General features: G+C 40.2%; 3 protein-coding genes across 7 annotated transcripts in view; 1 reads left to right on the forward strand and 2 right to left on the reverse strand.

Moving 5' to 3' along the window:
* LOC124640865 (sphingomyelin phosphodiesterase) overlaps positions 1-17,297 on the reverse strand; it is a 31,881-nt gene extending 14,584 nt beyond the window's left edge. Inside the window, exon 1 of one of the 4 annotated variants that reach the window (XM_047178844.1) lies at positions 16,995-17,297. The gene's annotated coding sequence lies outside the window, so the exon portion shown is untranslated. Of the gene's footprint in view, positions 1-1,991; positions 2,012-3,473; positions 3,771-16,994 lie in introns of those variants that run through there. The other 3 variants (XM_047179056.1, XM_047178994.1, XM_047178915.1) reach the window with 3 other exon arrangements.
* LOC124641119 lies at positions 1,607-22,705 on the forward strand. Of its 2 annotated transcripts, none has more exons than XM_047179218.1 (5): positions 1,607-1,798; positions 20,172-21,267; positions 21,580-21,780; positions 21,870-21,989; positions 22,361-22,705. In XM_047179218.1, the coding sequence occupies exons 2-5, from the start codon at positions 20,229-20,231 to the stop codon at positions 22,591-22,593; spliced, it is 1,593 nt and encodes a 530-aa protein (XP_047035174.1). In that variant the 5' UTR covers positions 1,607-1,798; positions 20,172-20,228; the 3' UTR covers positions 22,594-22,705. The 2 variants fall into 2 exon arrangements, with proteins under 2 accessions (XP_047035174.1, XP_047035098.1); XM_047179142.1 differs by lacking the exon at positions 1,607-1,798 and adding an exon at positions 17,861-18,413.
* LOC124641341 lies at positions 11,491-13,240 on the reverse strand. The gene is made up of 2 exons (XM_047179438.1): positions 13,069-13,240; positions 11,491-12,640 (listed from the first exon to the last, which is right to left on the reverse strand). Exons 1-2 carry the CDS (start codon positions 13,190-13,192, stop codon positions 11,664-11,666), a joined length of 1,101 nt encoding a protein of 366 aa, XP_047035394.1. The 5' UTR covers positions 13,193-13,240; the 3' UTR covers positions 11,491-11,663.
* Positions 22,706-27,513: the final 4,808 nt, after the last annotated feature.

Here is a 27,513-nt window from a genome sequence, read left to right on the forward strand (position 1 = left end):
GATAAGTTTACTGAAAAATACCCGCATATGTTTTCATAAATATTTCAAATCCTTTATATCTCAATGCTAATAGTTTAAAACTCGATTTCAGGTCAATGGACTAAATACCGAACAAAGTTGATTCGATATAACCATGCGGGTTTATGATTATGCAACACCATTCTATCCCCCATCATAAAATTAAATTCCATTAAACATAATGACGGTAGGCTTTGTGATATAACTCCAACAAGCGACATATTTTTCTTGTAGTCGGTTTACGTGTTCTGGACTAGTGCCAAGCTTTCTCGATAAGCTTTCTCTAAATTGCTCCTTCACATCTTGTGGTTTACGTTATTGTAATGATATTTATTTATTATTTATGAATCATAATTTCATTATCTGTCACCTTATCATTATTTTATTATGTGAATCTTGTATTACTTGTTTTAAAGAGTCAGTATTCTAATATAAATAATTCATAAATAATCTCTACAATTAATTCGGACACCTCTAAACTATTAACAAACTCTAATTATATTCTACTTTCTCCAAAAATGTCACGGTCGCGAATTCACGATGCATTCATGAATGATGCAAAGGCGTACCTAAGTGTTGGCTGTCACTAGTAGCATCTATGCAACAACTTGCCCCAATATGGTGCTCGCTAAATATACAGTTTCGTCAAAGAAATCATGGCCGTGCGTTCGATGTAAACAAACGCTTTTATCGCACAATTTTATTATTATTTTTTTATTAAACAAACGCTATTATACGCTTTAGTAAAAACAGCTGATACTCGCTTCTATCTTTTCACTTCATTAGTTTAACATAATTTTGGCTTCCTTATTTTATATTCCTGCTATCTAGATATGTAGGGACTTCTTTTTAATAAGTTCCAAGGGGTTCTACCGGGTGCAATTAAATAAACGCGTTTGAGCAACGATACGAAGGCTTTTAAAAACATATTTTTTTAAGACAATTAATTAAAAATAAGAAAGATATGTACACAATTACACATATTCTGAATTGAATTACAGAAAAATATGTTTCGCAGTTAGAAACTATTTTCATTGTTGTATAGACAATTGCACATTTTACTTTCTGGAGAGTGCGCGTTCACACGCGCTGTCCCGGCTGGCATCCAGAATCCCTTTGTAAAAACTTTCGTTTGGTTCATCGAACTTACTTTCACCTATTGTGAGCACATGCTCTCATCGGAATGCACTTCAATTATATTTGTTAGCACGTCCCCTCTATTAGATAGATAATACGCCTGTCTGATGTTATGTATATATTACGTATTCGTTCTCCTCGCTGGAAATGCTAATCAAATTATAAACCGGGGCGGACTCGAAGGACAGGTGGAATTTGCGTCTATTTTGGAATTTAATGAGAATTTTATGCCTAACAGCAATTTATCACAAATGGCTGAAAGAGCATGTTGATAAAATTCTTGGCAAACAAATCTCGTGATTGAATATTAATAAAGGCAATGCTCGTTTAAATTTCTTAAAAGACAATAGGTAACGCATAAGATCATGTTAAATTGATGTAGAATTAAGCGTCTGCAGGCTGGTCGAGGTTGAGGGCGCGACGTGGTCATTGCTCAGATTTTTCTCATTTGCTATTCAGTGTCCGTGTCGCGCAGCGCAAGCTATCTATAGTGAAGTATAAATAGTGTTAGTAGCCGGCCTGGACGCCGGAAAACGTGTACAAACGCATACGGCTATCTAATCAATTGGATTAATACAATTTCTTAGTGTGTTCTCCTGAAAATCAATTATTAAACTTTTCTGACATCGATTTTCTTTTTGAGGTGAGTAATAAAGTGCAAATTATCTCTCTCACGTACATGAAAATCTATTACGCCGAACACCAAACAAAAACATCAATACAAAAACAATGTGCTAACCTACTCACTTTTGTACAGAAATTTTTGAATCAGAACTCTTAATAATGCACCCTTAATAGCGTGTTAATTGATCACAAATACGAGCAAAATCACGTACCTCTAAAATGTTTTATCTACTAGTGTAAATTTTTGCAAAATCACCAAGCACTGCTCGCAAGGAACACACACACCTAATACTGGACTGTATCTGAACAGTAATCTAGTTTCTTTTTTGGCTTGAGGCAATTAAAAAAATAAAGTTTTATCTTAAAAACACGCTTGTGAGTAATATCGATGAATTAATAGAATCAACAGTTATTAGACGATTGCGTTAATAAAGCACTTGTGGAAATCAGACGATAATTGACCTCACCGCCGGCGCTGTGACGCTGTTCAGATAAAAAGACTGACCTCTTCTGTCGTGCGATTACTCAGACGTGCCTTATACTATGATACACTTTAAAAACAGATGATGTTATTCCAAAACAATATTGTTCTCGAACGATTAACCTTCATAACAACGGGACTTTCGTGATAAGAAAACTTTGCTATGGTTACAAGATGATCTAAATACTAACTACAGACTACTTACATATTATCATATAAAGAAAAATACTCTGTGTAGGGTAGTAAGTATGTTAATATTAAGTATAAGTATTGATATTATAGGTGATCACTGATGTATGTTCACTTATCAGCAGTTTATTGACACAATGCTTTTTATTTATAATAAAATATTACATATTATGTATTCGCAATAACATTATGGTAATGTGATTTAAAATACTACTGCTTACTGAAAAAATGTGTTGACGTCATCTGTATAATATCTGGGTCAAATAATGTACCGTAAGCTTCTTTGATCTAATATTTCATGACTCAGTTACGCGATTCACAAATATTACCGTACGTAACTTACAAAACTACTCGGAAAAAAAATAAGTCTTTAACTATCGATAAAATTAGGTTTTCTGTTAATGTAATTTTAATTTTTATCTATGGATATTCGGAGGTAAAGCAGGGTTCAAGCCATACCGAATCTAGTCCTCAATCGCAGATTTTAACGTGAAAGCGTAGAAAATAAACCAACTTTCGCATTTATTAGTTAAAACTAAAATCTAATACTGTGACGTAAACCTAAAATACAGCTTTTTATTTTATTAACTTGGGTAATTTGCCTATTGGACTCCTAGCGTTTTGTGTAAAGTTTTCCAGCATATTTTGAAAATAGCAGTACCTACCTAATAAGGCCTACCTACATAGCCGTAGGTACCTGAGACATTGAAAGCATATGACAATTCTCATAGGAATCGAGGAATGGATGACTAATACAAAGCTATAATTTAACTCGCTGTTCCATTAATTGCAGTACCAGTGCGCTCCATAAAAACGAAACAGAAAAGTAATAAACAAAGGTACATGTTATTTTTGAGTATGTACTTAAGGGAAACCTTACATTGTAGGACGTGTCCCAGGTGAGCAGCACACGAGGCAGGCTGTAACCAGGCTAGTGTTACATGTCGTTATATGCGATGCCAGCCAGTCGCACGGATGCTCACGTGTTTTGCGTACGATTAATTTATAAATTAACAACACTTACCTACAATTACCGCGATTCTAATTAAAAAGTTAATGAGGTTTGTTATCAAGCACTTTACACATTCAAATCATTATTATGTACACCTACTACCCATTCGTAGCTTCAACGGTTGAACTTTTAAAATCCCCATTAATATACACTACACTCCTTGTGTTTAAATAACAAACGCTATTCAGTGTATTAATGGTGACGAGTAATTGCAACTAAGTAGTAATTCCCACGAAGTTTCCTTGTTTTAGCAGCGTTCTCTTTGTTATACTAAGTACGTACCTATTGATCAATGTTTATTAATAAATATCGCAGTTAGCATGTCGAGGCCTCGTCGTGAACTCTGTCCCTGAACGATGCGTATTAATCTTAAATCAATACAAATAGAGACGTGAATCTAGTAAACAATGATGAATGGAAGTAATAATTAGTGGTTAAACGAACTTACCTGTAAGTGAAGTTCTATCACAATTATGCGAAGGCTTCGTCCGAAGGGATTAGCAAATAATACTTGTAGTACCGCCTAGTGTAGCCATTCACGCACTTTATTTGAGGGTAGATAAAAAAAAAATAAAAAGTCACTTCTGTCACCGAGGTGGGAGTTCTCCTGTCACGCGTCATTTAGTTTAGAGAGGAAGCAAATAATTATTTCACGACTATGGGGGGTCTATGGACAACTGGGAGGGAGGGTTGCTAATCCCTTCGGACGAAGCCTTCGCATAATTGTGATAGAACTTCACTTACAGGTAAGTTCGTTTAACCACTAATTATACTCAGGCTTCGTCCTCGGGATTAGCAAATAATACTTGTAGACTTTTAGAGATTTAAGTGAAAAAATTAATTTGCTTTATTTAGACTTCTATAATCAATATTAACAACAATCAACTTTTATATGAGCAACAATCAAAGTTATTGATTAAGTGTTCTATTAACAATCGTCCTTGCAAAGGAATCATCTTCTATGGTATTAACATTACTTATGGTTCTATTATAGAACTGATAGAATGTATTGGAAGAACCGCTCCAGCCGGCGGTCTTCCTAATAAGATCTAGATTTATTCCTAAATTGTGCGCCGCAGACGTAGCTGCATGTCTTGTACTGTGCGCTGTAAATATGGTTACATCGATCCCACTATCACCTAAGGTCTCTTTGATCCATCGACTCAAAGTTTGAGGACCTACAGCCCTATATGGCTTTTTAAGACTTATGAAGAGGGAGTCAACATCTTCCCGAAGTAGTCTGGTCTTTTCCAGATATGCTAGCAAGGCTTTTCCTGGGCATATTTCAGGCTGTTGCTCAAAAAATGGTAAAACTAAAATTGGTTGCATGCAACCTATGCGTGTTGTTTTTAAAAAGTCAGGAATCTTAATTATTATTTTTGAAGGAAATGTCTCGATGTTTTTTATATTAATTTTAGAAAAGGTTTGTACTCTGTGTGCAGTTAATAATGCTAAAAGAGTTGCTAACTTCTTTGAAATTTTATCAAGATGTAATGATTCATTTGGATATAGTAAACTTACGTAATTAATAACAATTGAAGTGTCCCATGTTACGGAATACTTGAGTAAGGGGGGACGCAAACGAAATATGCCTTTAAAAAATCTTCTAATCCTGTCATCTGCTCCTAGGTTACTACTAATTATTAGAGCTAAAGCAGATCTACAAGAATTCAGCGTTCCATATTGGGATCCCTCTTCATAAAGCTTAGTTAGAAAATAGATAATATGTGGGACTGATGCATTGTACAAATCATAACCATTTTCATTACAATAGTAGAACCAGCGCTTAAGATAGACATCATATTGTCTGAATGAACTGTCGGCAAGGGAGGCCATCATTACATTAATCGCTGAAGGTGGTATACTTCTCCTCAACCACGCTGTCCGCACAATATCCCTGCCACCAGGGTAATCTTGGTGTGGATGTTGTGGTTGCTAGAATGGAAAGATACAATTGGATTACAATCGGCTTCAAAATATATTAAGTCTGATACTAGAAGATTCTTAAAAAGAGGATACCAGGGTTGTGTGGGCCACAAGGGAACAACAACAACACCCTTAGCCTTGTCAGATAAAATTTTTCTCAACATTTTTAAAATAACAGAAAAGGGGGGAAATGCGTAAAAGAAATATTCGGCCCAATTAATTGTAAATGCGTTGATTGTCATCGCATCTGGATCTCTATGCCATGAAACATAATCAGCACACTTATTATTTATTCGACTAGCGAACAAGTCTAATTGAGGTGTACCAAAATTTAATACTATTTTCTGAAAGGCCCAATCAGCTAATTCCCATTCTATATCGGGGTGTACGCGCCTAGATTCTGCATCCGCCGTTTTGTTATCTAAGGAACTAATATAAGAAGCTGTAACAAATAATGCACGAGCCTCACACCACTGCCATAATTGCTTTGTTATATCCGTGAGGTGAGGGAACTGAACTCCGCCCATTCTATTAATATAAGAGATGGCCGTCGTGTTGTCAACGCGAAGCAGAATTTGACAATTACTTAGTTCTTTAGCAAAGACTTTTAAACCAAAAAAGGCAGCTTGAATCTCTAAAAAGTTTATGTGCTGTGTTCTATCTTGTGCACTCCACAACCCACTGGCCCTATCTTCTCCGCAGGCAGCCCCCCACCCCGTATTTGAGGCATCTGAGAAAATTTCCAGACTATAACAATCTTCTCTAATTCTACTGAAAGGTTTATGTAATGCAGCATACCACCACTTCAGATCAGGTTGCAGTATTACTGTGTGGTGACCTACCTCTTTCGCCACTTATTGGTACTGGCCGGCTGGTTTGGCAGCTACGTTCGTAAAAATGAAGACTTGTCAAACCAGTCGGCAGTCGGTTTTTTCTCTTTGGTAGGAAGAAAATGTATATTTTTATTGTCTCAATCTATCTTGTAAATATTATGTAAATATATCGATGTAAATACCAAACCCATTTATATTTCTTCCTACATTTGGTGACCCCGTCTGAGCACGACAACAATGTCGATCAGCAAAGCCGACGTTGACGGTGCTGAGACTAGCAAAGTCGGCATCGACGCTGCGGAGGCATGCCGCGTGGGCGTGCGAGTTCCACCGTTTTACCCTGAGAAGCCGGCGCTTTGGTTCGCGCAGATGGACGCGCAATTCGCGCTGGCGAACATCAAAACCGACGAGACGAAGTACTTCTACGTCACGGGTCACCTCGACCCGAAATACGCCGACGTCGTCGAAGACATAATCACCAACCCGCCCGCCAGCGATAAGTATGAAAAGCTCAAGGCCGAGCTCATCAAGAGGCAGTCAGCTTCACGCGAGGAGAAGGTGAAGCAGCTTCTCATGCACGAGGAGCTCGGCGACCGGAAGCCGTCGCAGTTTTACCGGCACCTCCTCAACCTCGCCGGTCCAGGTGTTCCCGAGGAGTTTCTGCGGACGATGTGGACGAGCCGTCTGCCAGCAGGTACGCAGACCATAGTGGCGTCGCAATCCAAGCTGGACTTGGCCGAGCTGGCCGAGTTAGCGGACCGTATCCACGTCATCACCGGTCCCGCGCAGGTGGCATCAACAGCTGCCGTCGCCACTGCACCGTCGTCGTCCACCAGCGGTCTGCACGCCGAGATCGCCGCGCTAAACCGGCAGATGCAGAAGATGGCGCTCAAGCTCGAGAGGTTATCCCGCAACAGGAGCCGTTCCCGTAGTCGCTCACGTCACCGGTCCAGCTCCAGAAGATCGCAGTGCTGGTACCACCAGCGGTTCGGTGATAACGCTAAGAAGTGTATTAAACCGTGCGACTACACAACGTCGGGAAATGCGCGGGGCAATCTGTGATGGCGGCCGATGATTGTCCGAGCGCTGGTCGCCTCTTCGTCACCGACCAAAGGTTGAAGATACAGTTTTTGGTTGACACCGGCAGCGACCTCAGTGTATACCCCCGGTCGGCGATTCCGCGACGATTAGGAAAAACAGAGTATGAACTGCGTGCAGCAAACGGCACTGTGATAAACACTTACGGTTTTGTGAGCTTAACATTAAACCTAGGGTTGCGCCGCGACTTCGCCTGGCGATTTATTGTTGCAGACGTTACAAGGGCGATAATAGGTGTGGATTTTTTGTCTTATTATAATTTGGTTGTCGATTGCAGGAACCAACGCCTCATCGACAACCATACTACGCTCTCCACCCCGGCGTCGCCTGTCCGCCGCTCTGATGATGTGTCTTCGGTGAGGGTGAGTCTCGGTGATTCCGCGTTTACACACATACTGCGGGAATATCCCGACATCACTCGACCTCGCGGCATACACGACACATCCAAACACAATACAGTACACCACATTCGTACTACGCCAGGACCACCAGTATCTTCATCCCCACGCAGATTAGCACCGGACAAATTAAAAATTGCGAAGGCCGAGTTTGATGACATGTTGCGGTCCGGTATCTGCCGTTTATCCGAGTCACCGTGGTCGTCGCCTCTTCACCTCGTTCCTAAAAAGGGCAATAGATGGCGCCCTTGTGGCGACTACAGGATGCTGAACGCACGCACTGTCCCGGATCAATACCCTATCCGGCACATCCAGGACTTCGCGCACAGCTTGTCTGGCTGTACCATCTTCTCGCAGATTGACCTAGTTAAGGCTTATAACCAGATTCCAGTGCATCCGGATGACATCCCGAAGACTGCGATCACGACTCCGTTCGGGCTTTTCGAATTTCCGTTCATGACGTTCGGGCTTCGAAATGCCGCACAGACGTTTCAGCGCTTCGTGGATGAGATGCTCAGGGGTTTGGACTTTACATACGCATATCTTGACGATTTTTTGGTGTTCTCGAAAGACCAAAAGACGCACGAGCTGCACCTGCGTCAGCTGTTCACCAGACTGCGAGAGTATGGTATGGTCATCAACAGTGCTAAGTGCGTCTTTGGTGCGTCGGAGGTTAATTTTTTAGGGTATCACATCTCTTCCAAAGGGACGAGACCGTTGCCTGCCAAAGTTGAGGCTGTCCAGAATTTTCCTGAGCCAAAAACGGTCAGGGAGCTGCGCAGATTCCTCGGGATGCTAAATTTCTACCGCAGGTTCATCCCGAATGCCGCAGCCTGTCAAGCACCTCTCAACAGCCTGCTCTCCGACTCCGTGAAGGGTTCGCACCCTGTCAATTTCACAGCGGACCAACGTGAGGCGTTCCAGGGCTGCAAGGACAGTCTGTGTCGAGCAGCACTGTTGGCGCATCCTGACTGCACCGCCAAGATGGCGCTGGTCACGGATGCGTCTGACAAGGCTATAGGTGCAGTTCTACAGCAGCGTACCGGAGGAGCATGGGAGCCTCTGGCATTCTTTTCCAGGAAGCTGAGCGACGCGCAGGTTAAGTACTCTCCTTACGACCGTGAACTGCTCGCTATTTACGAGAGCGTGAAGTACTTCAGGCATATGCTGGAGGCTCGTGACTTCGTGATCTACACGGACCACAAACCTCTCACATTCGCCTTCACCTCTCGTAAAGAAAACTGTTCCCCACGACAGTTCCGTCACCTGGACCTGATTGCTCAGTTCACTACTGACATCAGGCACATCTCCGGGAAGGATAATGTCGTGGCGGATACCCTTTCGCGGGTTGAGGAGATTACTCAACCTGTGCCCGTCGAGAGGATCGCTGCAGCACAAGAAGATGACCAGGAGCTGCAGCAGCTGCTCGCCGGGGACAACTCACTGCGTCTGCAGTTGGTTAGCGTCCCAGGTTCACAACAGCAGCTGTACTGCGACCTCAGCAGCGGCACGCCTAGACCTTTTGTACCCAAGGAGCTGCGCAGGTCAATTTTTCTCAGCCTGCACTCCTTGAGTCACCCTGGTACTAAGGCGTCTGCCAGGCTGATTGCAGCCCGCTATGTGTGGCCTGGGGTTAGGAAGGACTGTCGTAACTGGGCTCAGAGTTGTCTGGCTTGCCAGCGCTCTAAAACCACACGGCACGTCTCTGCACCACTGCAGACCTTTAAGTTGCCCCAGGCGAGATTTGCCTTCATCCACATTGACCTCATAGGACCTTTGCCGCTGTGTCAAGGTTTCCGGTATTGTCTCACCGCCGTCGATCGCTTTACGCGATGGCCTGAGGCAATACCCCTGGCAGACATCACTGCAGAAACCGTGGCAAAGGCCTTACTGGGTGGATGGATTGCCCGATTCGGCTGCCCATCGGATATCGTTACCGATAGAGGTAGGCAGTTCGAATCGGCCCTCTTTAAGTGCCTATCCGGCATTGCTGGCTTTCAGCATCGTAGGACCACTGCCTACCATCCAGCCTGCAACGGACTGGTGGAGCGATTCCACCGTCAACTGAAGGCTGCAATCACCTGCCACGCAGGCAGCAGTTGGGTGGAATCTCTTCCACTTGTGCTGTTAGGAGTGCGCAGTGCCTTCAAGGAAGACGTACAGGCTTCCGCTGCCGAGTTAGTGTTCGGCCAGCCACTGCGCCTTCCAGGCGAGTTCTTCGACCCGCAGGTCGAGGAAACGGTCGACATGACCGATTACCTTTCTAGGCTTCGGAGTATTGTCCGGAGTTTGCAGCCAGCACCAGCAGTCAGACACAACAGCCGCTTCAAGACATTTGTCTTCAAGGAGCTGGCTACAGCCACGCACGTGTTCCTTAGGGACTGCACTGCTGGTGGTGGTCTGAAACCGGCATACTCTGGACCTCACAAGGTGCTCGAACGAGGTGACAAGGTGTTCAAACTACTGGTGAACGGTAAACAGGTCACAGTATCGATAGACCGCATCAAGCCGGCCTTCATACTGCGTGACCCTGACACCACAGCACACTCACCACACAACACTATCGCACATAACTCACCACAGTCACCACTCGACAATAACACTCATCACTACTCACCTGACGCGGATAACCGAGGCTTACCTTCGGCTGACGATGGCGTCATCAGAACGACGCGGTCAGGACGTCGCGTCCACTTCCCAGCTTATTATCGCCCTTGAAGGTCTCTGGGGGGGGGTGATGTGGTGACCTACCTCTTTCGCCACTTATTGGTACTGGCCGGCTGGTTTGGCAGCTACGTTCGTAAAAATGAAGACTTGTCAAACCAGTCGGCAGTCGGTTTTTTCTCTTTGGTAGGAAGAAAATGTATATTTTTATTGTCTCAATTTATCTTGTAAATATTATGTAAATATATCGATGTAAATACCAAACCCATTTATATTTCTTCCTACAACTGGTAAACTCATATATCTATCATAATTATCATCTGATTTTAAATTTAAGTATTTTATACGTTCAAAAAGCTTAGTATATAACCAGCCGTATTCCACAGCTGGACAAACTGAAACCAATGTTCCAACGAGTCGTGCAAATTCACGAATTTTACATCTATTTATGTTTGAAAATTTTTGAATTTCAGACTTAAGACGAGTAATCTTTTCAGTAGGTAAGGTAATCTGGAAATTTTCAGAATCTAATACAAATCCTAAAAACGTGCATATCTTGCTAGGTATCATAGAACTTTTTTCCTCATTTATTAGGAAACCAAGGGAGGTTATTAATTTCTTAGTCTGTGTTGTATTATATAAACATTGTTCATAAGACTGTCCCATCAACCAGTAATCATCTAAGTAATTAGTTGATATAAGTCCGGCGGAGCGCAGCAAACGGACAATAGGTTTCATCACCTTTGTAAAAATATAAGGTGCAGTACTTAATCCAAATGGTAAAACATTAAATTCGTATAAATTTTCTTCAAATTGAAACCTTAAATATTTTTTGGAATTACGATGAATTTTTATGAAATAATAAGCATCTTTCAAATCAATCTTTGTCATATAACAATCTTGTGTTATTAGTTTTAGTACTGTACGTAAGTCTTCAATTTTGAAATGATTAGTATTAATAAATTTGTTTAAATTTTTCAGGTTCAAAATAAAACGAAATTTACCATTTGGTTTAGGTACCAAAAACACACTTGATAAGAACTGGCCTTTTACAGGTTGGCATTTTGAAATAGCTCCATTAGCTAATAAATTGTTTATAGCTTCATAAAAGGCACGTTTTTCCGTCTCTGAATATGATTTAGTAATCGGAGGAGATAATTGGTTAACTGGACACGCAAAAGGAATTTCATAGCCTCTGATACAAGATAATACCAAAGGATTATTAGTAATGAGTGACCATTGTTTATAAAATAAAGGCAACCTGCCTGCATAATTTACCACGTCTAGCGGCGGCTGCGCTTCGGCGGTTGCTGCGAGTGTCTCGATGAGCTCGATGGCCGACTGCTCGGAGGTGGCCCCTTCGCCTTCGGTTGATTCGGCTGTTTCCGTGGGGGGAAGGGGCCCTTCCAGTTTAAATTCCTGGGTGTCGATGTCGATGCCGGTGGCTTCTTATTACTTGCCTGAGGCTTCTGCACTGGCGTCTTCAAATCGGCACCTGATCTAGTAATGGCTTTAGCCGTCTTTATCGTTTCGGACAGGTTTTGACCAAACAATAAATTATCCGGCTTGGTGTTAAGCAGTTGGTCCTTCATATCCTTATTCAACGAAGATAAAATGAAATTCCTTCTGATAACTGAATCATTGTATTGCAAATCGCATAATATACGTTCCGAATCCATTAACATTTTTGTTAATTCTGGATCTGCGTTATTTTTTGAAATAAGTTTATTTATTGCTTGACTCAGACATGCTATGGCTGTAGCAGTCTGTTTTTGTCTAAATTCGATGTTTCTATCCCGTTTGATGTTAACATCGGAAACAGCGGCTTTTATTTCAGCGTTCAGGCCGGGCGCGTTAATTAATCTGCAGTTGTTCGGCAACAGATACTTGTCTTGTAGATCCTTGCGGAGCTCCTTAGTCAGTCCATGCGTGGCAATATGCTCCAATCTGACTGCTAAGTCCTTTTGTACTTCGGGTCCGTAAGTATTCGATATGGTAGGATCTTCACCTAGTATATCAAGTATCACGCTCTCTGGTATTGCATCCGCGGATTCTGCACAAGAAAGCGCATTGGCAACATTGTCAGTAGGCGTCGCGCTGGTACCAGCGGCTACGACGGGCTCCGCAGCCTGGCTCGCGGTGCACTCCGGGAGCGGGTCGGCATCGCCGCCGCTGATAGCTTCCACATTAGACAGGTTGCTTCCGTCGAGCAATTCAACAATGTTATTCTCGCAGTCCTCGCTATAAGCCACATGTTCTTCTGTAACCGATATACGATATTTATTAGTTAAGAAACAGACCAAAGTACTGTTCGCAAAACTAATTTATTGGGTAGTACAGCTCCAAAGAGAAGTACGCAAACCCGAATCGGTAACATTAAACACCATGTACATACACTCTAATAAATAATAGGTATGTAGGTATTTAGAAAATGTCATTGTCTGCTTATTAGTTAAGAAACAGTCCTACAATACTGTCCGCAAAACTAATTAAACGGGTAGTATCATCTCCAAAGAGAAGCACGCAAACCCAGCAGAAAAAACCAGTTAGAAATAAATAAATAAGTTCCAGGGGGTATAACAATTTTTTGTCGATCATGATTTTACAAAGATCATTTGCAACATTTAAATTAATACTCATTCACAATAGGCACATTATACCTGATAATATAATTAATTGTGAACTGACCTTGAATACCGGACCTTGATGAACTCGAAGATCGGCTGCGACAACGTTGTCGTAGTTTTTTCTCCAATTTCTTGAGTTTCTTAAATAATTTATCACAACTTTCTTCACTTTTACGTTTCGGCATGTTATTTATTAACACTTTTTAACACTATTTAACAGTGGGAAGACACGATGTGCGATCGTGGCGAGCACTAAAAAGCGAATGACGCGTGACAGGAGAACTCCCACCTCGGTGACAGAAGTGACTTTTTATTTTTTTTTTATCTACCCTCAAATAAAGTGCGTGAATGGCTACACTAGGCGGTACTACAAGTATTATTTGCTAATCCCGAGGACGAAGCCTGAGTATAATAATAAACTTGCATGCGTATTATAGGAATTATTATGCTATCTATCTAATCTATCTGTTATCTTTATCGCGTTATACGTTAACGACCCCGTCGCTTAATTTTTTTCTGATAATTAATTGATAATACAGATTTTAGAAAAATAGGACGCTCCTCTAAAATTAGGTAACAAATTAAAAAACAAATCCTCAAACTTTATGTAAAAGAGTTTTGCATGGCATAATATTTAAAAATACAAATCATTTAAACCTAGTATAAATATCCATGAGGAAACTCAAAAATACGAATCCATTTTCCTGTATAGCTAGCCTAAAACGCATCTAATAAGCTCGAATTTATTAGCAAAATACCTCCAAAATATAACATTGTTTCTAGTTTTAAATAAATATCAGATTTAAAGATCAAAATGGTACACTACACTTTTACATATCCATGTGGCTTTAGCCAGTGTGTTTTACTTTTGAGCCAATAGAAGAATTAATCATAACAAACTGTAATTCAGGCCCTGAATTATTGTAATTCTCTATAATGTACCTAATACAATTGAAATAATATCTAGGTACCTTGTTAAATTAGATGTTTGATATTATCTTAAAACATCGCCTCATCGTAACCAAGTGGAACAATAAAGTTATAAACTAAGTTATTAATATTTATCTAGGTCTTATAAAATAAATATTAGCGTGCGTAACTGTCGTTACTTAGCAAATTGTACAATCATCAATCATCAATACAAGCAGTTTGTAGCTCCTGCTATGGGTAGGTACCTCTACCTAACTAAGGAAGATTACTAAGACGCAGTCAATAATTCAGTCCTTAGACTCATCCAAGATAGCGGAAACATTGACGATAAAGTGATAAGAACAATAAATTCCTTGTATGTTCAGAGGTGGACCCTTTGTTCGATCAACTCCTTTGTTTTGAAACAAGGACGCATTGTGTGTAGGACTCACGTAGCGTTTAATTATTTTTATCACGAACCATTTCGTTTGCGTATGTAGTATTTACTACAAAGATCTACGACTTATATTGATTGCGTTTTTTTAGTTATTTAACCAAATAAAATTTAGATGAGTACATATTTTATTATACGGATGGCAAAAGTTACCAACAGACGTTGACATTTCAACATAACGTCGCGCCACCCTGGTCCAATGCATACAAGTGGTTTTATTACAGCCAAGGCAAGCATGCTTTCCATGTATGACGCAAGTTCTTAAACGCATCCTTATACAAATAAATTCAGCAAGTCGGTAGCTGTTGTTACTTCATCTTTTGAATGTTTATTTGGTGTAAAGGTGGATGTTGCTCATTCTAGAAGTCGCAAGCGCGACTTCTTGGGTCATAAGTTTAATCCAGAAGTCGAAGAGACTCACAATTTTATCAAATTCTTAAATGACAAATCGTACTAACTAATAGCTGGAGATCTGTTAGAAATTTGAATAGTCCCTCTTTTCGCCACATAAGTCTTACCTAGTTACTCGATTGCTACCAGTCCTGATAAACACTATACTGTGTGACACCTAATTTGCATGAGCAACAGGAAGACGTAATTTAGTATTTCCTAGTTCTTGCACAAAAATACAATGACCATCTGTACAGGCCCAAATATCCATAAATGGATATTGCTCTAATAAGTGATAATTGTATTATAGTGTGCGGCAGATTGCATACTTGTCTTTAATATTTAGGTTCAATTAGGAGAAACCACCTTACTATTGATGCGTAATGAAGCCGCCATTTCCATAAAGTAAATGTTGTCTAATGATGTTATAATAACGATTATTATAGGCACCGATTGATGCTTAATTGAAAATTAATGACAAATTGCCTAATTTTATTTCGAACCTATTTTACGAACACTGACAACGAGATTCTTTATTTTAACATTTCAGCAAAGAAACTTTAAAGCTCTTTTAAGTGATACCTCAATATTTTGCGTCAACATGAATATTTAAGAAGTAAAGCCAGTGCAACTCGAGGAATCACAAATCAATTAGTATTCATAGGAAAGTTTAAAGCTGCAAAACTAGGTTTAGAAGTCATATCCGGGACATCAATTTCGATTTGTAAACGACAAACATTTGTAAGTAAGTATCTATTTGTGCATTACTTGTACACTCAACTGAATAACAATAAAAATAACGCATTATCAAAATTGTCACAGCTATTTATATTCCATGCGGGTAATACAAAACGTGCCATAACACTTATTAATTCTGAGCACAGTGACAACCGCCGTTAGCCTCCTTTGGCTTGCCAGAAAGAAAGTAGTTGCAATCACAGTGGTTTCGATACTATCATTCGCTAATTTTTGAGTAAGGTTTCAATCTGTTTGTAAAAATATAGGCAGATACGCTTAAATTTTTTTTTCGGACGAGTCTCAAAAGGCGATGCAAAATTTATTACTAAAAAGTTATTAAATTGGTTTAACAATAAACCATTTTAAATAAAAATAAACATTAGAGAGAGTGAAAAAACGTAAAATGTCCCCAAAATTACCATAATAAGGCAACCTAAACCAAATATGTTTACCTTTATGCTTATGCAATACTCACGCATTTAATCTAATTTTGGAGTAGGGGTGATTCCTATATGACGAAAAAGTCAAATTTTAACAAAACCAAACCCAAGCATAGAATACATTAAGTTAAGAAGAACTAACTGGATTTACTACATCATCATCATCATCTGCACACATAATTGAGTTCAGACGTGACTGTAAGAAATGCTGGGAATCTGTAAACACAAACGAATTTCACTTTTTTCGATACTCAGTACACAGAGATAGATAGTTACGGTTTAAGTCTGCTTTATCATCTAAGTAACCTTTCTAGTTAGGTAGGCTTTCGCCGGAGACATTTTAACAATTCACCATGATTATAAAATGATGAAACAGATAATATAATAAAAATGAGCATCATTGCCCCAATTTTTCCTCAATATCCGAATGTATCGAAATGTTTATTTCAACATGATTAAATTACGTTTTCGTATCAAGGAATGTTTACATTTCAAACATGTACAAATAAATGTAGGAATGTATTTTTAAGTCCTCTTCTTTTTATCTAGTAGGTCAATAAGTATTATTTTGATGACGTTATAATTTACAACTAGGTTCCTACGACATTACCTAAATGTTTTGCTAGATAAGGGTAACGACCTGTTATTATTTGCATGTTTTATTTTGCGTAACCCATATCTGATAAGAAAGTAAAGTCTAATTCTTAATACTAAAGGCAAAATTAAAGGTCAGACGCAAATAATTCAAAAAGATTTAGAGCGACTCAATTAATTTGGATCAGTAGCGAAAATCGTAACCAATAAGCGAACAAAATAACAGTTCGCCTGCTGGTAACTCGATGTCGTTTCGATGAGAAGTGGGACATCTGACTTTCTGACCTACACACTGTATTCTTGGTTCTTCAATTACAGAGCAAATTGGATTGTTATGTTTTAATCCAACTTACTGAAGAATAGTTTGGAGTCGTTTGAAAGGATCTTTCAACGTATAGTGAAAGTTTGCTGTGTTAACTTGGTAAAAAATTGCAGTGCTAAAATGTTTTGTATCACACTTACCGTAACTGAAAAGAAGTGGTCAGTCCCTCACATGAAGCCTGTCCAAAGGCGAAGCAAATGCGTGCTGATCAGTGAGCGAACAACATTTCACTCGTTTTCGTGTTGAACAAATAAAAACTCCGCATTCACATACTAATTAATTTTCGAGAGAAACTGCGCGACGTACGGTATAACGCGCATACGGGTAGCTGTGTGACAGAACACTGAGGTGTGTGGAGCCGCAGCACGTCCGAGCGAACGAGGCGAGGAGGTGGGCGAGTGACCACAACCGCACGCGGCGCGCGCAGTGAGAGTTGTGCCTTCCTCCAGTTGCGTGTCTCAGCCACCACGCCGACCACCGAAGGCCGCGGCTGCATCCGCGAGATGCTGCACATGCACCCGCGTCCCGCCGACACCGCGCACCTAGCACTGCGGCGCTGCGACAATTCTGCTCGGCACCAATACTCACGGGATAAGCGGTACACACAAGACCGTTTTAGCAACGGCCTAATAACATCCGCATAAAAAATGTCGTGTCAATCAATCACTATAATTTACACCATCCATATTTTAAATTTGTATGACCCGGTCAATGCGCTGCTGCAGCGGGTGAATCATATTTGTTGACTGATAAAAAATACATCAATATCAACAACAGCAAAAACTATAATAACTACCATATAGGGCTAGGTACTCATAATTTATGTTTATTTATAAAATAGTCGAGTCTCTGTCTCAATCAGCGGATTTTTTTTCCACGGAGGTTTCCGAACCAAGCCATTCCTTATTTTCAACATGGAACATGCAAAACACAAACTCGGATTTTCAAAATACCGAGTGGGCCATTTTCATTATTTCTACTATAGTTTATGCACTGCTTCCAAGTTAGCAGGTAATAAATATTATCATGTTTATTCCTCACCAGCAAGCTTTAGCAAAACGCAATTTTGCAAAGCGCTTTATTGAAAATTGATTCCTAATTACTTGTTAAATATCGGCAGACAATTAGTAGGTCAAACAAATTATCTACGTGTCAAAATAGACTTATCAGGATATAGCCTTACCTAACAGTGGATCTACCGTTAAATTATTACCAGTATAAGAGAACAGATGTTCGTACAGTTGCATAGCACGTGTCACTCTTGAACGAGCACGGACCTTGGCCGCTGGTACACCATACGACTTCAACCCTATTATTTCATCCCTTTCTAACTGGCCTTGCAGCTGTATTATTAATCCCTTTCGCACACTGGTACGATGTACGGGGTGCTGGTGTTGATGTAAGGTTGTTAGACGTTGTCACCGGCAACGGTAGTCCGATACACGGCACGCGGCTGCATAGCGACCTGACGTGTTCGATAACTTCCAATTGACAATATTTTAAAATAGTTAATTATTGAGAAGTGATATAGACGAACGAAATGGACGACACCACTTCATGTAAGTGTATCTTAATTTTATAACAGCTAGAGTCAGTGTTTATGGAGCTGGAGTAGTTCAAGTAGACTTAAGACGATGTTGAAATGCTGGTTTGACCTAGAAATTGTTCTTGACCTACCATTTGTCTATTTTATATATTAAAATTGTGTTTTGTACCGCGCTAAAAGCATTTGCTATCTTGTTTTGTTTACATTGCGTTTTAATGTAATTAGTGCATAGTTCGATGTCAAGATCAGTTGAAGTTATTCTTCGATATAATAATTTGTATCAGTACCTCTCCAAACTACATGTTACCTACATTTGATAAAAAAAAATGAAGATAGTAAGTAGGCTTGCCACGGAACAGAGCTGAGGTTAGCTGGAGTGTGTAGAACTTTTGATGCGGTTTTACATATTTGTAGTAACTTGTATTGGAAGGAGTTAATACCAAAATAATTTTAATGTTAATAAAGATACACAGCATTAACGAATCTGTACGAAATAGTAAAATTAAACACTATATGGATAACAAAAGAAGTTTAGGATCATTTAATAAAAAGTACATATGAACCTGGAGATTTTAGTTAAAATAGAAAAATACTGCAGAGTGCTGGTAAAGTGCATCAGATGTATTATTAATTATGTAACAGCTCTCAGCGTTCAGTCGAGGCGGGTGAAAGTTTTCAGTAGGGGAGCCATTTCTAAAATGTGTACAAAACATTTCAAAGACATGAGGTACTGCTATAGTTACAATCATTTGATTTCAATACAATCGACTTAACGCAAAAAATGTGCTATGATGGGGCTTTGACACCGTTGATGACTAGCGAATTTAAATAAATGACAATATTGTTTGTAATTCTTCAAACCGCTACACTGGTTAATTCTATCAAAGAAACTCTCAAATTAATGAATCACATTTGAGAGAAATACTTAGAATTCTCGTTTTTGTGCGTACACAATCTGTTAAAAACGCACTTACATAAGAAAGCTAAACCATCGAATCGATCAAGTGCCTAGCAGCCACAGCCGCCAAGACTCATGGCGCGTTTTAGGTTTGTTTTCACCTATATATACCAGATTTGACGACAGTTTATTATGAATAATAGCATTGTTATTCCGGATGACATGATTTTTTTCCGAATAAGCGCTGAATTAACTAATCGAACTGAAGCAGTAGCTACCTATAAGGCCTCGGCCTCGAATTTTGCGGGCAGCGGGGCGGCAGCGGCGGCGGCGCGGGCGGCCACCGAGTGTACCGCTCGTTGCCCGCTCCCGCGCCGCTGTATTCGAGGGCCGGTCCATTTGATTATACGCGTAAGATCCTGCCGCTCCCGCGCCGCAGCCGCTGCCGCCCCGCTGCCCGCAAAATTCGAGGCCGAGGCCTAAGACCCACAAGACCTGGAAGGGTTAAAAAGAAAATTAGGGTTGTGAACTGGAAACTATATCATTTACACGCTTCATTAACAGAGATTATGTTACTTCTATATAATTTAGTGAACTCTACACCATGTAAGGGGGATCTTAATTGGTTAGGTCTTCTTCAGAATCAAATTACTGTTTAATTTGTTACGCGATATTTATTATAATCTATACCTACTTTTACAAGTATAATACATATAAGTAACTACATTATTACAAATTGGAACTTACCCAAATGTTTCTAAGGGTGTTTAAGGGGTATCTTTCCCTAAAACATATTTAGAAAGAACAGCTTTTTATGAATTGCATCGATAACGTCAAAACCATTAACTACATTTATCATGATTTTTGTTTCAGGATTTAAATTATGTCTATTTATAGAAGTTATGACAAACAAGCACTTTATAGAACATAATGACCTTATCAGAGAGTTTCGATGGCTCCGTAGCGACAACTGTTAACACCGACAGTTCGGTGAATTTAAACTCACTATATTGTTCCCATCTTTGGACAAATAGTAACTTACGGAGTGCTATTATTACAGCTCCGCCTAAAGATAGAAATGTGATAACATACTGCTACACATGCAAAGGTAAAATAAGAAAATATGAACTGAAGCCACCGAGAAACTTCACGCCACATAATCATTCCACTCCTAACAAAGACGTAACAATAGAAAGAGATGAAGCGGTTGTAAATGAACGCCAAGTACAACTTATTGATACAAATGTAAGACAAGATGTTTGTTCATATAACAAAAGCTTTACAAGAGACTTAGAGCCCACAAATGTGGAAAACCAACTACGCATTCCTTCCATATCACAACAAATTGATTCCAGCTTTAGACAAAAATACACTTCTTACGAAATGGATACTAATAGTGTGGGTCGACAGAGACTGAGAAAAAGCCTGAGAGGTTTTGGGTGTATAATTAATTTTGCTTCGGCTGATAGTCCTGTGAAGAAGAGAACTCAAATACAAGCCTGCTCAATAAGTGTGATGATTGTAGCTATTGTAATAATAAGTTTTATTTTGGTCAATTTTACTAATCCTAATTTAAAAGGTATGACCAACAAAATTAGTACAACCGTAGTGCCAACAAAAAACGTAGATATCAATGAGACGGCGTCAGCTATAACGAAAGTTTATTTGGACCTAGGTTCAATGACAGAGGTCAATACTACAGACGAATATTTAACTACAACAGAGTATGATAGTTCTTTCAACATTGATAATTCAACATTAATGAACGTAATATCCAAAATACGTAAGAACATAAGAACATATCCTAAATTTTCAAGAAAGGCGGATGAATCTGAAAAGCCAAAGGAGGTCAACAACCGAGATTTGTCTCAAAGATTTTGCTCGTGCCAAAGAAACGAAATCTGCATGTTAGATGAAAATAGCGGGAAGTCCGTTTGTAGAAAACCTATAGATCATGATGACCCTACAGGTAAGCAGGTTGAATAAATCCTTATATATTAATTATAGCCTCTAGTTCTTATCGAGAGAGTTGGAGGTTTAATCACCTAACAAGCTCTGATCTTAGACTTTTTTTAATATGCCTCAAACGTGGATTTTCTAAGACGACTGCGACTGGGCTGGCGTGTCCTCTAAAGCAGGTGCGGGAACGCTAAAACGTCAACCACTTACCGACTCAGGAGTCGAACCTTGTCCAGGGCCAGTGGCGCTTTCGAGAACTAACTGTTATTTAAGTTCCCATGACAATAGATAACAACAGTATAAAACTCATGTTATATTCCAGGTTGTGGAGGACTATGTGCCTTAGAAACTGAAGCTTGTCAATTAGTAGATAAAGCACGAGGAGTGCGCGTGTGCCGCTTGCTGACGCTTGTGACGTGCTCGCCAGATGAGTGGAGATGTCGGAATGGCCTCTGCGTGCCTGCTGAAGCGCGGTGCGATGGTTCAATTCAATGTTATGACCGATCTGATGAAATGTACTGTGGTAAGGTGTCTTAGGTACAAAAATAACGTCCTATCTATCTATACCAAAAGGCTATTTCAAACATACTAACAATAATCAAACTCCACCAGAATGCGATCTGACGAAGCAGTTTCGGTGCGGCCACTCCATATCTTGCTTCTCTCACACGAAATTATGCGACGGAGTAATCGATTGCTGGGATGGGTACGATGAAGTTAACTGCACCACTGGTAAGATATGTAGATTTTGATTTTATATACATAGGAGGTACCTATGATATATGATACTTAGAATAAATAAATTAGCTGACAGAACTCTTCTACTTACGTTACCTGTGACTATCAAAACCTCAGGCATCCCCTACAACCACGTTCAAATCGTAAGACTCGTGAGTCGAGAAGTCGTGGAATTTGATATTGGTTCTTAGCTTTTCATCAGCTTGAACCCGACGCGAAGATAAATGTAGGAATAATTTGACTTCTACCTAATCTTCCAAAATACGCAGTTCGCTTCCTATTATTTTACTGCCTCAACATTGACCCAGTATTCTAAGGAGAATAGCTGAATCCAAATAATATCTACTGTTTGTTTAATTTTACAGAATGTCCTGCCGATCAATTCACGTGCACTGATGGCCAGTGTATTTTGAGTTCAAGATTCTGTGACGGCCTGGCCGATTGTGCGGATGGAAGCGACGAACCTGACGGCTGCGGTGGCAGTTGCGGTGCACATGAATTGCGTTGCAGGAATCAACGTTGCGTGCCACGAGCTGCGCAATGCGACAATCATGACAATTGTGGCGACCTCACTGATGAACTGCATTGTTCTAAATAATACCTACAGTAGTGAAATTGTTTTCTCTCCTATTTAAATTAAACCATCCGTCTCGTGTCTTTCAGCAATAGATGTCAGAGAAACAGTTTTGGAATAAATTGATTTTTATAAACGTTTTCGTTTAATTCATTTTATTTCAACATCATCATCATCATCCTCCGAGCCTTTTCCCAATCATGTTGGGGTCGGCTTCCAGTCTAACCGGATTCAGCTGAGTACCAGCGCTTTACAAGGAGCGACTGCCTATCTGACCTCCTCAACCCAGTTACCCGGGCAACCCAATACCCCTTGGTTAGACTGGTGTCAGACTTACTGGCTTCTCACTACCCGTAACGACTGCCAAGGATGTTCAATGACAGCCGGGACCTACAGTTTAACGTGCCATTTTATTTCAACAAAAATGTTTAATTTATCTACTAACAACCTACTAACCAATTTTTATCCAGGGTTCAATAAAAAAGGGGATCTAGTCCTTAAAATAGGTTGTGGGCACATCCATCCGAAAAGGATGTAAATTCACATTCGCAAGGGGTAGTACATAATGGAGTAGTTACCTAAAGAAGTGGTATTAAGAGTATATTAGGGGCTAGATAGGATAGCTACATACATAGGTAGTCTATAGGGGAGTATATAGCAGAATTAAATAAAGGACTAGTACACAAAAACATATAAAATAATCTTATTTACCTATATATATATATATATACAACTAAAAACAATTATAAAATGGCATCAAAAAACTCCTCATCGCTGCCCACCGGGAGGGTACCCAAGAGGCTGGCAGCATTGCCACGTTGGATGGCAATGCTTAATTTTTAACCAAAATAAAAACCAGCCTATGGTCACTTGGAGTGTCACCAAGTCGCTTTGCCAGATCTTTAAAAATCAGATGAGCACTTGGACCCCACAGGCCGAGGGTTTCAACCCCAAACGGCTACTCAAAAATAAATGTGACGTACCTATAATATGTTTATGTAGGTAAGTTAAGTACCTATCTACTGTACCTACTGTTTCACTCACATCTTCAGCTGTCCGTTTTCGATTACCCAATATCTGTTTCAAGTAAGTAAACATATCTGAAAACTAAATTAAAATTCTTCTCTGTCATCCGGAAGTTCTAAATAAAAAAATCTTTGCTGATCGTCTACCTACAATAAAATCATCTGTAGAGCACTAAATCCTACTAATATTATAAACGCGAAAGTTTGTATGTATGGATGTTTGTTACTCTTTCACGCAAAAACTACTGAATGGATTTTAATGAAAGGACAATGCCAGGGTCTGGGCTCATAGTTTGCCCAGCAATGGGAGTAGTTTCAGGGGGTTCCTTAGTGCACTCTGAACACGTAATGCAAATATTTTTCAAATCGCTCCCTGGGGTCCCGAGGAAAACCGGTTCAAATATTCTCCATGACGAGTCACTTTACAAGGCCTGAGCCATTTGCCCAGTAGTAGGAGTGGTTGGAATAGGTTATTTACTTCACTCTTCACACGAAATTAAAATATTTTTGAAATCGGTCCCAGGGGTCCCGAGAAAAACCGGTTCAAATATTCTCCTTAGATAGTCCCTTAACAAAGTCTTTGGCATTTGCCCAGTAATGGGGATGGTCAATATAGGTTCTTTACTTCACTCTTAACATGAAATCCAAATATTTTTGAAATCGGTTCCTGGGGTTCGGAGAAAAACTGGTTCTAATATTCCACATGAACTGTCGCTTTACAAAGCCTGTGTCATTTACCCAGTAGTGGGAGTGATTGAAATAGGTTCCTTACTTCACTCTTAACATGAAATTAAAATATTTTTGAAATCGGTCCCAGGGGTCCCGAGAAAAACCGGTTCAAATATTCTCCTTAGATAGTCACTTAACAAAGTCTTTGGCATTTGCCCAGTAATGGGAGTGGTCAATATAGGTTCTTTACTTCACTCTTAACATGAAATCCAAATATTTTTGAAATCGGTTCCTGGGGGCCGGAGAAAAACTGGTTCTAATATTCCACATGAACTGTCGCTTTACAAAGCCTGTGTCATTTACCCAGTAGTGGGAGTGATTGAAATAGGTTCCTTACTTCACTCTTAACATGAAATTAAAATATTTTTGAAATCGGTCCCAGGGGTCCCGAGAAAAACCGGTTCAAATATTCTCCTTAGACAGTCACTTAACAAAGTCTTTGGCATTTGCACAGTAGTGGGAGTGGTCAAAATAGGTTCTTTACTTCACTCTTAACATGAAATCCAAATATTTTTGAAATCGGTCCCTGGGGTCCGGAGAAAAACCGGTTCTAATATTCCACATGAACAATCGCTTTACAAAGTCTGTGCCATTTGCCCAGTAGTGGGAGTGATTGAAATAGGTTCTTTACTTCACTCTTAACATGAAAAGAAAATATTTTTGAAATCGGTCCCAGGGGTCCCGAGAAATTAATCTGATAAGACTTTTCTGCCAAATAAGTCTTACTCATATGTATATTGTCGATCTCAATGCTAAGGATCTCGCTGTCAGGATCCAGTACTGGAAAATGTTGGAATGGTTTTTTTTACTGTGATTTTCAAATAAATTCTAAAAGCGTTGGATTCTAATAAGAACTGACAATGATTTTCTGAAAAAAAGGCAATTACCGCAATATTTTTGAATTTACGGTTTAAATCTACAAGGCTACGCCTGCGCAATGAGCTATCTTCTAGAAACATCATATCAAGACGAATAATATAAGCTCGAACATGAGGTAGTTAGTAGATACCGTTGAGGAGTTCCCTCGTCTCTCTGTCGTCTCCATTGTCAGGTCAGATCTTAACCTTTACAGTTTTGTGGTGTCTGAGACATATACCCGAATGATTTTACTCGATATGTGTCTACAATTTTCGAGAGTCGCTCCCGATTTTTTTAGAGATTCCATCACTAGACCCTGGGCCGGATGACAAAGGAACCATTGAGGAAGTAAGCCCTTTCAAACAATAAAATAATTGTTGAAATCGGTTGGTAAACGACGGAGTTATGAGTAAAAAGAATACAAATGAATTAAGAACCTCCTCCATTTTTGGAAGTCGGTTAAAAAAAAGTTGTCGTGTACAATACCTCGTATTTGTCAATGAATATAATTCATTTCAATTAAGGTAATAAAAGTGGAATAGTTAAGAGTTCGTAAGCTTATTTTTATGTAATATTGAATAAGAGTCAAACCAGCTTTTCTCCGGACTCCCGGGATAGATTTCGAAATGCTTTGGTCTGGGACCTAATATAAGCCTATGGAACATAATACACTATGCAGTTACTGTGGGCAACACTTGAGCCCAACTTCCATACAAAGAATAGCATTGTCCTTTACAATAATATAGCTTATACATCAGAATAACACATAGGCTACAATTTGTAAACATATTGTTCGAAATACTAAACCTGCGCAGACGAAATCGCGGGCACCAGCTAGTAATTAATAAATCATACTTACGTGTTAGTAAGCATATGGAACTCCCTGATAAATATCAAAATATGTATCATGTTCGTTGTTCTTTTTTCCTTATTCAAGTCGTACAGATTTTTATCCAATTGTCCAATGATTTTTACCAAGAGATCAACAAGCACATACGACGCGACCTCCGGTGCTCCAATACTCTTGCCATTGAAAGAGCAATTGAGCTGAATCGGGGGTCAAAGGTGTTCGTACAATCTCTTGGAAGAAGCCACTTGACGAAGCTGACCACAACAAGTGGAGAAGTCGTTTCTTCGGTGCCGGCAGTCCTTTCGGAAGTGGAAAATTTCTATGGCCGGTTATACGCATCGCATGCATCTCGACCTGATCCCGGAAATGAGGATTCTAGAGCCACATTAACACGCCATTTCACCGAAGACCTGCCAGAAGTCAGCAGTGGCGAAATCGAGATCGCTCTGAGACAGCTCAAAAATGGAAAAGCCCCTGGTGAGGATGGCATTACAACAGAGCTATTAAAAGCAGGAGGAAACCCCTTACTGGGGGAGCTCCAGAAGCTTTTTAATGCCGTCCTGTTTAAAGGGAGAACTCCAGAGGCGTGGAGTAGGAGTGTTGTCGTCCTGTTCTTCAAAAAGGGAGACAAAACCCAGCTGAAGAACTATCGACCCATTTCCCTCCTAAGCCACGTCTATAAGCTGTTCTCAAGAGTGATCACGAACCGACTTGCGCGAAGACTCGACGAATTCCAACCACCGGAGCAGGCTGGGTTTCGGAGCGGATACGGCACCACAGACCACATCCACACAGTGCGGCAGATTATACAGAAGACCGAAGAGTATAATCAGCCCCTGTGTCTAGCATTTGTGGACTATGAGAAGGCCTTTGACTCGGTTGAAATCTGGTGGGTTCTGGAGTCCCTGCAGCGTTGTCAAGTAGATTGGCGATACATCCAAGTGATGAGATGTCTTTACGAAGCCGCTACAATGTCCGTCCAAGTACAGAATCAGCAAACAAGGCCCATACCGTTGCATCGAGGAGTGAGACAAGGGGATGTTATTTCCCCGAAACTGTTCACTAATGCAATGGAGGATATTATGTTCAAGACGCTGAACTGGAAAGGACGCGGCATCAACATCAATGGCGAACACATCTCTCACTTGCGATTTGCTGACGATATCGTCATCATGGCGGAAACGCTGCAGGACAACAACAACAGATACAACAGATGCTGAACGACCTGGCTGAATCTTCTCTACGCATCGGCCTACGGATGAACTTGGACAAAACCAAGGTCATGTTCAATGAACATGTTCTACCGGAACCGATTGCGATACACGGCGCCGTTCTCGAAGTTGTTCGGAAATATGTATACCTCGGGCAGACATTGCAGTTAGGTAGAAACAACTTTGAGGACGAGGTGAATAGGAGAATTCAGTTGGGTTGGGCTGCATTTGGGAAGCTACGTCGAGTCCTAACATGGTCGATCCCACAGTG

The sequence above is a fragment of the Helicoverpa zea genome, chromosome 1, assembly GCF_022581195.2.
Source record: "Helicoverpa zea isolate HzStark_Cry1AcR chromosome 1, ilHelZeax1.1, whole genome shotgun sequence".
NCBI lineage: Eukaryota > Metazoa > Arthropoda > Insecta > Lepidoptera > Noctuidae > Helicoverpa > Helicoverpa zea.